Source organism: Euprymna scolopes, chromosome 42 (genome assembly GCF_053919585.1).
Source record: "Euprymna scolopes isolate OS-2025 chromosome 42, ASM5391958v1, whole genome shotgun sequence".
NCBI classification, from domain to species: Eukaryota; Metazoa; Mollusca; class Cephalopoda; order Sepiida; family Sepiolidae; genus Euprymna; species Euprymna scolopes.
In genome coordinates, this window is record NC_136523.1 from 30,330,849 (window position 1) to 30,343,939 (window position 13,091).

General features: G+C 31.9%; 1 protein-coding gene across 1 annotated transcript in view; it reads right to left on the minus strand.

The window, feature by feature from the left end:
* Positions 1–5,648: 5,648 nt before the first annotated feature.
* LOC145266985 (galactocerebrosidase-like) overlaps positions 5,649–13,091 on the minus strand; it is a 71,054-nt gene continuing 63,611 nt past the window's right edge. Inside the window, exons 13-18 of the mRNA XM_080122828.1 lie at positions 12,284–12,373; positions 11,743–11,884; positions 10,609–10,789; positions 8,820–8,989; positions 7,276–7,352; positions 5,649–5,892 (exon numbers count right to left, since the gene is read on the minus strand). Coding sequence (XP_079978954.1) covers positions 5,743–5,892; positions 7,276–7,352; positions 8,820–8,989; positions 10,609–10,789; positions 11,743–11,884; positions 12,284–12,373 — 810 coding nt within the window. The 3' untranslated portion in view covers positions 5,649–5,742. The remainder of the gene's footprint in view (positions 5,893–7,275; positions 7,353–8,819; positions 8,990–10,608; positions 10,790–11,742; positions 11,885–12,283; positions 12,374–13,091) is intronic.

Here is a 13,091-nt window from a genome sequence, read left to right on the forward strand (position 1 = left end):
TGCTTAAAAAAAAAGTTGGATGCAATTTGCCATTTCTTCTAGACAATTTTTTTGTTGTTGGCATCTATTTGTATCCGGAAACAATGGAGTTCTGTGCTTTAGATCAGTTTGCTGCCAAATTGCAGCATCGGCTGTGACTCTGCAAACAGATTCTGGATCGTCAGGGTCTATTGTAGTTGCCCCAGATATAGGTGGTATTTGGTTGCAATAACTCTGTTGCAACCATTTGTTATTTGTACTTCACTCCTTTCCTTCCACTACTATTGGTGTATGCCTTTACAGCTCTTCTTCAGCAACTGTGGTTTTCAGCCAGACTCCCAGCCTGTTGGTTCAGTGCCATCTGTCCTCATGCCTCACTTGCAGACTCTTGTAGCATATGAGTCTTCTTGCTGGTCTGGAGCTAGTTGCAAGCTCACCATAAAAAATATTCTTTGGGATCCTTCCATCTATTCACCTGGGGTGGCCAAGCTCGTTGAGTGAGCAGAGCAGACATGCTGAGAAAACCCAGTTAATCAAGGATGATCTTATTTGAAATGTGGTTCTGCCAAGTGATTTGTAGGACTGAGATTGTGCAGTTGGAAAGTTTGAGTTTGTTCTCTTGACAAGAGTAAAAGGTCCATGATTCACAAACAAGCAATACTGAGCATGCAGGCCTGATGCACCTTTATCTTAGTATTAGTTGTCAGCATTTTGTTCATGACTCTTCATCAAGCAAGTCATGGTTCTTGCCACATTGGCAATACATTTGTGGAATTCTGTGCTGGATATGGTGGAGCCAAGGTATGTGAAGTCTTCAATCAATAAATACATTGCATATTCAGTTTAATCAACACTTACTTTACATAGACAATCGGTTATTTTATTTGCTTTTTTTACTTCATTCTTTAGCTTCAGAACTTAAATCCTGATAAGGAACATTAATTTTATTTTCCTTTTTTTTTTTTTTTTTGCTTTCTATTTTCTTTATTATGACAAAACGTTTTAGTGAATATTTTGAAACACAAAATTAAAATAACTACTTTTAAAAGCAACTTAAGTCAAGATTGAAAATAATACATTACTAAAGGTCTTTGATCCTTTGGCTAGGAAAAAGTAAAGTGCCTGTTCTGACACATTACTAAAGATTTTGTTGATTAAAATAGATATACTTGAATGTTGATACACTCAGAGTTTCCACTAACATATATATATATATAATGTATTACAAAAGATTAGAACAACATTGGTACTTTGTATTGTTTGGATTCCTCATACTACTGTTATCATCTTGAGTGTTAGTTACACGACGTTTCAGGCGATGTAATCTCCAACTTTCTTCACATATATCTTATCGAACTCAAGAATCTGTATGGAATTTTAAACGGAGTCCTTCATTCAACACATGGAGGCAGCATGTTCTTGTTCTGTCAGCCACGACTGGGTAGAAATTTTTAGTCCGAATTCTAGGAGACTTAAACCTTTTTTGTTTTTTTGATGTAAATATCATTATTCTTTGGAATGAAAAAGGATTTGTTGAAAAAAGACATTTATTGTAGTGTTTATAACGGAAATTTTATCGTTACGTTCAACAAATTTTATCCCGTTGCACGAGACTAAGAGTTCTAAAAGAAATTAAAAAAATAAAAATAAATAAGAGACCAAGGTAAACTGGTATAAAATTTTATGAAAAAAGAAAAATAGAAAAGGAAATGTATAGTTCGACTGGGCTGCCAAATCAGTCCCTTTGGTGGTTCTTAAGAACTCTTAACAATTATACTTTTACAAAAAAAAATTGGCGTAGTTGGAACACGTCAACACTTCTTACCCCTTTGTGTTATTCAATGCAGAATTGAGATGCATAAATCATTAGCAGTTTCCAGTTGAGTTTATCTGACTTCTCACCATTAGAAATAAATCGATGGAGGATCTGTTACCAAATTTATTTCTTTTACTTTGCTTTTTTTTTTTTTTGTACGGCATATCAATCCTTTCTTGGGTTATTTAACATTGAATTAATATTCATCCGGAAATAACATATAGATACTATTTTATCGAATGAAATAGTAATTCCAACTGCTGTCATGGGAAATTGAAAACAGACTGTTTTGCTTGTTTCTCGAATTTATGATTTTATCTTATTTCGATTCCGTTCAGGCTTTGTTTGGTAAGTTTAATAATCTTGATGGTTAATATTACTTTCTTCTTGTATTTCAAACGTCGCAACACCGCTCTGGTGTAATTCAAAGGTCGCAAAAATGCTCTGCTTCTTTCAGTTCGTCACAACACCGCTCTGGTGTCTTCAAAGCCTAACACCGCTCTGGTGCCTTTTTTTCTTCCCCAGCTTCTGCTGGTTTCACTCTCTTTAAAATGGTGCGCTCGATGTTTTATCCAATCGAATCCCGCGTGACACCGCAAGAAGTAGTAGCATCAGATACACTGAGAGAGGAGGAGAAAAGAAGGGAAGAAAGAGAGAAGAAAATACACCAATTAGAGGGGAGAAAGGAAGGGGATGTAGAGAGTAGAAAGACACTAATAGTAGGAAAAAAGGAAGGGGAGGTAAATAGAGAAAAAGGAAAATCAAATTTCTATACTCATAGGCAGCCACCCCCAAGAAAGAAAAAAAAAAAAAAAAAAAACTGAATTCAAAGTACATGTGACAAAGCCTATAAACAGTACATCTTTTTTCACCAAATCCTTTTTCATTTCAAAGATGTAATAAATAGTGCTATATGTATATCTACAAACAAAAATAAGTTTAAAGCTTCTAAAATTAGTACTACACTTTTACCCAGTCATGGCCAACAGAACAAGCACATGATGCCCCCTTAGGTCGAATGCAACAGAAAGATTCCTAAATTTGACAAGATACACCTGAAGATGGTTGAAGGTTACATCAAGCAAAATGTTGTGAAAATAATACTCAAGATGAGAAGTCTGAGGAATCCAAATAATATGAACAATTAATTCTCACCTCAAAAATTCAGAATTCTAACATCAGTACTGTTGGTTTCAAACCCAAACTATAATTGGTCTTTTTTACCAGACTCTCTTTGGTTTCTGTTTATATTTGTCTCTCTGGAATATGGCAGTTCACATGTTTTATAATAGGAAGTTACCATAATCTCAACTTAAATTCACATATCTGGGGGAAAATATCTTTATTTGCATTGGCAGAATTGGCAGGTTGAAATGTTGAATTAGTAAAAATAATAAAAATGAGATTATAGTTAGTTAACATACTTCCTAACTTCAACCTAGTGAAGTGATGACAAGGCAAAACCGTTCCTTCACTTTCATTGTCCTTTGGTATTTCTATTGTGAAGTGATTTATTGAAATAAAATATAAGAAAAGAATATTATTGAAAAGTATACAATAAAAAAAAAAAATAACAATTATACAGATAAAAATAACACAATTAGTCTTTATTTGCACTCTTAATAACAAAATTTAAAAAATAAGTTTTTGTTTTTATTTAGATTTATATAATAAATATGTTTATAAAAGTATAAAAATAAAATTATTGAAATCAAAATAACAAAATTTTAAACATCATAGAAAAAAAAAACGTATTCAATACATATTCCCAAAATATTTTAAAAAGTGTTTTTAATAAAAGAAATAAAACTAATTTCAATGATTAGATTAGGAAAAAAGTTATAAAACCATGCACAGGAGAGATATAGGTGTGAGAGAAAAAAAAATGAAGGAACTAATTTGCCTTATCACAGTTTCTGGTAGCAGCCATGCCAGAAGCTAGGAAGTATGTTAGCTGACTATAACCAAAATTGAAAATAAAAGGATCAAAATATTATCGAAAAGTCACACATCATGTGAGATGCCATTTCTTGGGAGGCAGACAAAAGCAAAGGCTGAAGATTAGTAAAAGAGACCAATGGTACCATTGTTTTTCTGTAATATACAAGTAAATATTACTTTTTTTTTTTTTTTTTTTTTTTTTTCCTAAAATAAGCGCTCTTCTTGGGGAGGAGGTCTCTCCCACTAATTTTATATAAAACTTATACTAATATATATGCTTTAAAACGTGGTCACATGGTAAATATTGTTTCTATATTTTTATGCCAGTCGGTGACATTGTTGATGATCGGTGATACTGTAAAATTGCAGTACAATGTTAAAATTTAATTTTATGATCATTTATCGTTGATATATATACATATTTAACAACACATTGTTAAAAATAACTTAATTAGACCTTTTTAGTTTTTTAGTTTTTCAAATCTTTTGTTAAAATAAAAAAAAAAAATTAATGTATGAAACTATATGTATCATGAATTTTTTGATTCTACATTAATTTTTTTTATTTTAGCAGAAAAAAGATTATTAGAAAAATTGAAAGAATAAAAAGGTATAATTAAGCAGAGGAATTGCTATTTTTAACAATTTTTGCTTAAATGAAAATATTCTGCCTAAATACACATACATATATATATATACGGGATCTTTGGAAAATTAATAACGTAATTTTAGGTTTATGTTCTTTATGTATGTGGAGGATATTGCTTTTATTATGGCATTCCATTACTTGTCTAAATTCCTTTGTGGTCCATTTCTTTAAGATTTTTGATTCGTGCTGATATTTATTCACCTATATTTGATTTGTTTTTTTCTGTTACCTAAAATAAAGACAAAGGTTCGCAGGATGCTGACAGGTTCCATGTTGGCCATAACACTTTTTTTTTTTTTTTTTTTTTTTTTTTTTTACAATAAAGAGCGTTGTTCGATGTCTTATAAATTGGAAACCATGTGTTCCTGGACCTGTACGCACATATAGAACATTATCTTAAAGTTATGCCAATAATTTTCCAGAAATCTTGTATATATTTATGCAAGTATATTTTTAATGTTGGCTGTTACATCTTTTTATACAATTTACCAAAAATATTCATTTTCATGAAATAAAAAAAAAAATACAAATGTTTATTAAATAAATTTATGCAAAAAAAAAAAAATGTTTTTATTTTTACTAATTTTAAAAAGTAATTTTATTCTTTGAATAGCTAAGAACTGTTCTGTGGGAAATATATTTTGGTTTGTGATCCAATTTATTCTTTGCTGATTTTTATTCTCTAAAAATCCAATATTGTCATATATATATATATATAATTGTCAAGATATTTTATCAGTAGATTTCATGAACTCCTGTCTAAGACACCCAAGCAAACACACCCTTTAACTACTTAAGCAGGAATCTCTGAGAGCACCTCGATGATGCACAGACCAGGGAAATGGAATCAGGCCCAATAGAATGTACAAATAACTTATAAACATTCACTTAAATCCTCATAATATTTTTCATAATTCAACTGACAACTGCATATATATAAGTGGTGACTTATTGATGAAAAACAAAATGTCAAAAAGGTTTTTTGAAGTTATATTTTCCTTTGTGAGGAAATTTAGAGGAATTTTTTTTTTTTTTTCTTTTTTTTAACAAATTTATTTAAGGCACTTTTTAAAAATAAAATTTTTCCAAAATCCATATAGAAAATGTTGAAGTTGGAGAATTTGAGAATTTTGCTCCCCCCCCCCCCCCTCACTTTGTTTTTCTCCTTCCTTTTGACCTAAACATTTTTAAATACAGATAAAAATATTTGTGACTTAAGTCTTTATATAAAGATTATTTAAGCCATGAATTCAGGAATGTTGATTTCTCTCTTCTCCCTACATTTTTTTTTTTTTTTTTTTTTTTTTTTTTTTAGAAGAAAGTTTAAAAAATACAATTTGTGGAAAAAATACTGATTTTAATTTGTTTTCATAGAGAAATTGTCAAAATCAGCCAGACCAAAAGGTGAAGTTCCGACTGCAACAAATCCGGGTTTTGTTATCATAAGCGATGAATGTGAAATCATAAATACGATTTTCTGATTTACCATTCCGACCAACGTGTTGTTCTACAAATAGAAGTAGAAAATATTTATTGAAACATCTTTTTAAAAACTGAAGAAATTAAATGGAGAGACAGGATTATAAATTTCTTTATAATACCAGCGTGAGAATTTTCATAACTTATTTTTATTTTTTTATTTATTCTATTCTATTGTTACTTCCATGGAACATGCTCAACTGAGCTCTTTGTAAGACATTCACAGTAAGAACTCATTCATACAACTGCAAAGGACTTTTCTTTCTTCCTTCCACAGGAGATGAAGCTTGATAGACAGTGTGGGGCCTATTATATTCAAAACTCTTTTGCACGCTGTATAAGGGAGAGACTAGCAGTAAATGCACCAGCTCAGATGTGAGCAATACTCGCTGTATGGACAAATGATAGCTTTGTAGAGATATAGAATATTGGCAAGTGTGAGAAGTTTTCTAGCATGGTAGAGGGAGCCCACTTGCAGCAGTCTCTTTTGTGCATTTGTTCCAGTTCCTGTTACCTGTGACTGTAAGCCAGGGAGTTTCAATGATTGACTATTGGATAGTGTTATTAGCTATAGCAGTCAATGGTTGAAAAGGTTTCTTGTAGTTGTTAAAGGAAAGGAGCTTTGTCTTGATGGCAATAAATGATACCATCTATTTACATCTTTAGAAAATTACATCCAGTCTGTAGTTAAATGTTCTCATTTAACTAAAGACTGGATGTAATTTTCTAAAGATTCAGCCATTGCCTTGGACATATGTGTATCTCTTTTACTTACATGTCAAGAGTAAAGCATTTTGTCATCAGTAAATATACCCATCTTAGGCACAATTTCAACTGGAAGGTTGTTTATGAAAATCAGAAACAAAGATCCAAGAATTAACTGGTGGGATATATACCACATTAATTGATGTATGGCCATTGAGGACAATCTGAATTTTTCCTTTGGTTAAAAAAGATCTGATTATATCAAATATTCATTCAGCGATATCATATGATTTAATTTTCATCAGAAGGCTTTCATGTCAGAGCCTATCAAAGATAGATATATCTGGGGCTACTGCCTTAGGCTTCCTCTGTACATGATATATGTGTTCCGAGTTGCTTATTAGGATATTTACAGCAGAGCAGTCTTGTCTAAATCCATATTGATGAGAAAGAAGATTAGCATTAATGAGGTGGCGGACTATTGTTAGATTGAATAAAGATTCAAAGATATCTGATTGACCGGTAATTTTGCAAATCAGTTCTATCACCAGAATTCTTGAAAACTGGTACAACAGAAGTAATTTTCCAGCCGTCAAGTATTTTCTTGTAATAATTCCAATGTATCAATGATGCCGTTTAACAATACTCTTTTACCTACATAAGACAGTGAGAAATGAAACAAAAAGAAAATGAACTCTTCACTTACTTGCGTCTGAAATGCAATCCTATTCCATCCAGGTTTTGCGGAAGGCACAGGACCCTTTTTAATGATTTTGGACTGAGCTAAAATTAAATATAAAAAATCTTTTGTTAATAAGAATTGATCCAATTAAATCTCACATTTTGATCAGTTCAACATTTATATTTTTTGCACAAATGGGGTGGAGGTCTTATTTCAATTTGAATCATTCATCAACTGAATGCATACTCATTCCGGACAAGAGCCTTGCAATCTTCCCAGCCCGTCACTTGACCTTTGGGAACCACAGGAGCACTTTTCCAGCAGGTTCATTGTGTAGAAATACATGTCCCGCCAGCACCAAAAGTTTGTGTTGAACAATTGCACATATGGTCGTTATATAGTCTTGCCACAATATATAGATGATGCATAGCATCTTGATATATGATCCATTGAGTTTCTTTAAGATTGAGTAACATTTAGTGTTCAAGAGTTTGATCCACAGAGTAGGATAGATTTGACGGATTCCTTAAGAACTTTGTTTTAATTAAAAAGAAAAAAAATCTTTATAAAATTGGGTTTGTGTCGATATTTTTTTTTTTTTTTTAGGGGAAGGGGATTGCTACAGACAAGATATAAAAGTTACTTTATGCACAGAGCTAAAAAAGAATGAAAAAGATTTCTGACAAGGTACACAAAGGCCATTGGAACTAGGAGGGTTAATCAAGGTGTGGCAGTGGATTGGAATTAAAGATCGGATATAGAGGTCAGTATATTTAGAGTTAGTTTACGGACAGTTGGGGAGTGGGAGCAAATTTTGTAGACAGTCTTGAGTTAACAGCAGTTAGGGACAGTTGAAGATAGCAGACTCGAAAGACAACCTCAGATGTTGACATTAGCATTTAGGCTGTTTTCTGCCATGGTATCACACACGCACAATATAACTAATATCTACAGAATGTGTTGTGTTGTTTTTTTATATTTTGAAGTTACTGTACATGCCCTTGGCATTAAGAGAACCATGGCAAACAGCATTGGGGCGGCAATTATCACATGGTTCACAATAGAATTAACGGATGCATCATAAGTATGGATGTATTACTGTTTCCCTATTTAAATGATTTTGTGGTTATGACACATTTAGCCGAAATTAAACAGCAAATTCGGGGAATAGTTTTGCTTTAATTGAGGTAAGGAGTCGATTTGAAGACATTTTTTTTTCTTCAAGTTAAATACAATCATAAATCTTTCTCCACTGCTTTTGTCTTGCCCAACCTTTCCAATAATGAATAGATTTAACAAAGCTCTCAAATACAATGGTTTAAAGGTTGGTAATGTCAACTGTCTGATACTAGTAGTGTGTGCTGTTTAACCAACTACGGTGGTTTGTAGGGTAGAGTTGTCACAACTATTTATCATATCTCAGATGTAGACCACTATTCACAGGTTTCTTTGCTTTCAAAATCACAAGTTTTGTTTGGAAGCAGATTAGTTTGAATAAATTCATTTTTGCAGGATTTCTTTCTGAGAGATAGAGGAAGGAAGAGGGATCAGGTGTGATGTTCACTTACCAAGATCAGCAGAAAGAAGAAAAGTTTTATTTTGTGGATTCAAAAAGAAGAAATTTCCATGCGCAGAAATTGCGTTGCAGCCAAGTTCACCAACATGAGATGCCACAAAGATTTCGCTTGATCCATTCACACCACCAACACGAGCATCCATTTCAACATAAATGTTCAACCTGGAAACCAAAATGAAAAGTTCTTTTTAATCATTTTTTGAAACATCTTTGCTTTTTTTTCTTCCTACCTCACAACTCTTTCTTCCCTCAACTTATTTAAAATTAACTTTCTCCTCTCCACCTTAAAACAAAGAAAGGAATTCTTTAAATGGCATTCTATAAGTGAATGTATATTATGTATTACAGAAGATCAGAACATCAGTTTCAAATAAAAAAAAAAAAAAAAACAGGGATGTAAGCATAAAGAGGCTGAAGAGAGTGCAGTAAAAAAGAACAATTGATAGGACCTTTTGTTTGATACCTTCGGTTTTAAATTCAATGTTCTGATCTTTTGTAATCTATATATTTATAAAAGTGAAATTCTGCCTGTATGTGTACATTTCCCTACCAAACTACTCTGTCAATTTTCAGTGTACAGACTTGAGATTTGGGAAAATCTTTGTTTTCTGACGAAATTTGGCTGTCAAGAGGTCCAAGTTCAACGATTTGACCTTTGAAAACTCTACCAAATTCCTCCACCAATTTTGGGTCTAAACACTTGAAATTTTAAATGTAGGTTACTTGGACATGGCTCAAACTTTTTCATTTGATTTGAGCCCAAAACAATAAATGTTAAGGGATCAAAATTGGGGTCAAACTTAAAAAAATTTGACCTCTGCGGTCTCTACTAAATACCCTTTATGTAAAATTTCAAATGTTTAGACCTAAAATTTGCTGAATAATATGCTAGAGACCGCAAAGGTCAAATCTTTTGAACTTTGACCCCTTGGTAGCCAAATTTTCGTCCAAAAAACGATTAAAAAGCTTTCCCTATGTCTGAATACATTTTATGTAAAATTTCAAATGTTTAGACCAAAAATTGGCTGAGAGGTCAATTTTTTTTTAACTTGACTCTAAATTGACTCCTTAACATTTATTGTTTTGGGCTAAAATCAAGTTAAAAAGTTTGATCCATGTCCAAGAAACCTACATCTAAAATTTCAAGTGTGTAGACTCAAAATTGGCGGAGGAGTTTGGTAGAGTTTTCAAAGGTCAATCGTTGAACTTTGACCCCTTGATAACCAAACTTCTGGCCAAAAACCAATTAAAAGATTTTTCCAAATCTCAATGCCCATTATGTCAAATCTCGAGTCTAGACTGAAAATTGACAGAGTAATTTGGTAGGGAAATTGACACACAGAGACAATTTCACTTTTATAGATATACAGATTATTATAGAAAATCCCACTGATTTCCGATATCTTAAAGAGTGCTCTCTCGAGACACTCCCCACTAACGTGACCAGCAGCAAAATCACACCTCTTCACTGTTGAAATGTCTAGATGCTGGAAAACCTTCTCCTCTAGTTTTATTCCATTGGCCTTTAGAATTCCCTCCCTGTATTTATTCGCAGAAGTTTAAATGTAATGTGAATTTGCTGCTCAACTCCCTACAGTCCTCTATTTTAGACACTATCCCAAATAGAAAGTGTTAATATGTCTTGTTTGGGGTGAAAAAGAGGAAAAAATAAAAAATTCTAAAATATTCATTACATATTGAAATGAAAGAGAAAATACTTTTGCTAGAAATCCTAAAATATTTTTTTTATGTATTCTCATAAAAATAGAGAAATTAATTACATTTTGTCTGCATCGCCAATGATGTTGATAGATTTCTGGATGATATCTGCCATGCACCAAACCAGCGGCTTCTTCAACACAGTTTGTCTCATCACTTTATTGTATGGCTTCTCAACTTGGACAACTTCGAACGATCCTATCTGAGGGGCAAAATTATATGGCTCCGCATATAAATCATAATCTATAAAAAAAAAAAATTTTTAAATTGAAACTGATTAAACTTTTTTCATTTGAATCACAAGATTATGATGGGTCAGGACATATATATATTTAGACAATGTGTGTAGATAAGGCTTGAATGAGAAACAAGACATTTTAATTTTCACTTTAAAAATCATAAAAATTAAACAAAATAAATACACAGTAACTCAAAATAAACCTAAAATGTGACAGGTAAAAAACAAAGCAAAAATAGAACAGATAAATTATTTTTGTTTTTATGCGTCAGAATAAGATCAACTTAGTTACTTTGACTGGCTTAAAAATAGAAAACTAAAAACCCTTTTAAACAAAGGACTTGACATACATTGGCTGATTGATTAAGTAACCTGGAAGGAAATAATAAGACCAACCTATTTGATTTGAGTAATATAAAAAAAAAAAAAAAAAGGGACTTATGCATAATAAGGACTATGCAAATGTCAGAATTTTCCGGATAGTTTACATAAAATGGTGGCCAATTTTTTTCAATAAATAATATATTATTTCTGTTATGAAGATAATTCAATAAAAAATTAATTAAAAACAAAAAAAAACTATTTTTGTTGCTATAAAGAAAATATAATGAATTATTAAACAATTTTTACAAAACTAGAAAAATTCAAATAAAAAACTCTTTGTAAGGTAAGTTACATGAATAAATATTTAATTTTTGAATAAAATAACTAACATTTTTTGGGTTCGAATCAAGATCAATATTTATTTATTTTTTTAATATACCAATGATAAAAAAAATGTTTTCTTAAATGACATTGGTTGCTGCAATTTTATTGACTAAGGATTTTGGCACTTTTTGGTGTTTTACATAAACTGCCCTGAAAATTAAAATGACAGCATGATCTGAATTCTGCCTAAGTACCAAAAAGAAATTGAAATCACAAATCTTAATTCTTATAAATGAAAAGAATGCCTTACTCTCAAAGTTATCAGAATACTGTGATGGGAACGGCGCTGAAGGTGGAATATCTAAAAATGTGTTTTGAGGTTTGTGGTCTATTGTGGTGAGTGTGATGATTTCCTCAACTTTCAGAGAAAGCCTGATCGTGCCATTGCGGACCTGACAGGGAAGAAAAGGAAGTATAATGAATTACAAGATTACAAAATAGTTTGATTCAAACGAAAATGATTAAACTTACTTAAACATTTTGCCATTGAAATTTTAAAACTCTCAAGTATTTTTGTCAGTTTGTCATGCTTAAATTTTAAATAGCATTTCTTTAATCTATTATGTTTAAGTTTGAAATTAGTTTTTGTCAAATTGTTTTTTAAATAGCATTTTCATTGATTTGACATACTTAACTTTGAAATAGCGTTTTATTAAATGCTCAAGTTGAATGAGCGCATCATACGAATGTCTCTATTTTTGTGTTTTTTGCATGAAGATCAGACAGGGTTTTTGTTTTTGTAAAATCAATTTTGCTTTCTTTTTTTTCACAAAATAGAAAACTGTACTTACTGGAATTGGTCGCACTTTTTTAAACAATACTGAACGTTGATGCTGAAAGTTCAATCGAGAATACCACACTTGAAGTTTTTTTAGTGAAGCCTACAAGAAAATAGTAGGAAAAGATTTACAAACAACAAAAAATCATTTCTGCAGCAAAAAAAATGAACAATGAAAATCTTGCATTTGTATGAAAACAGTTGCCGACTGACACTGTGTGCTGTGGGTTTTTTTACTCGTCTTCATCTATCTTTTCTTCTTGTTCTAACTGTGTTGTCGTCTCTCACATTGGCGATTGCTGAGAGTGCAAGCACTAACTTATAAAGATAAAAATAAAATAGCACAATGCAAACTTCGACACATTCTGTAGATATCAGTTATATGTGTGTGTGTGGTGTGTGTGATACTATCAAAGAAAAGGACCCTCCAAACACTAACGTCCACTTCTTAGTTATCTATGGAGGCCATCACTGTCAGCGCATAAAACTCTCCCAATCTGCTTTGAGTCATAACTTGTGGTTAAATGTCACAAACCATAAATTGTCTTAAACTAACTTTGACTCCAAAATTTATTGACTCAAAATTGGAAATCGTAAATGTCTCAGCTTCATCTCAGTGACTGATAAACAGAAATGACTCAAGTACTTAGCCACTCTTAGCTGGCCCACTCATCCCATTCGAGACTGCCTTTGTATGCTTTGGTGAATCGTTTTTACTTCCAACACGTTTTTCCTCTTTTGTATGAATCACTTCCTAGTACTCTGGGGGTGGGGGATATCCATAGTATCACAAAGGCATTGTTGCTTATTCATAAGCTGTT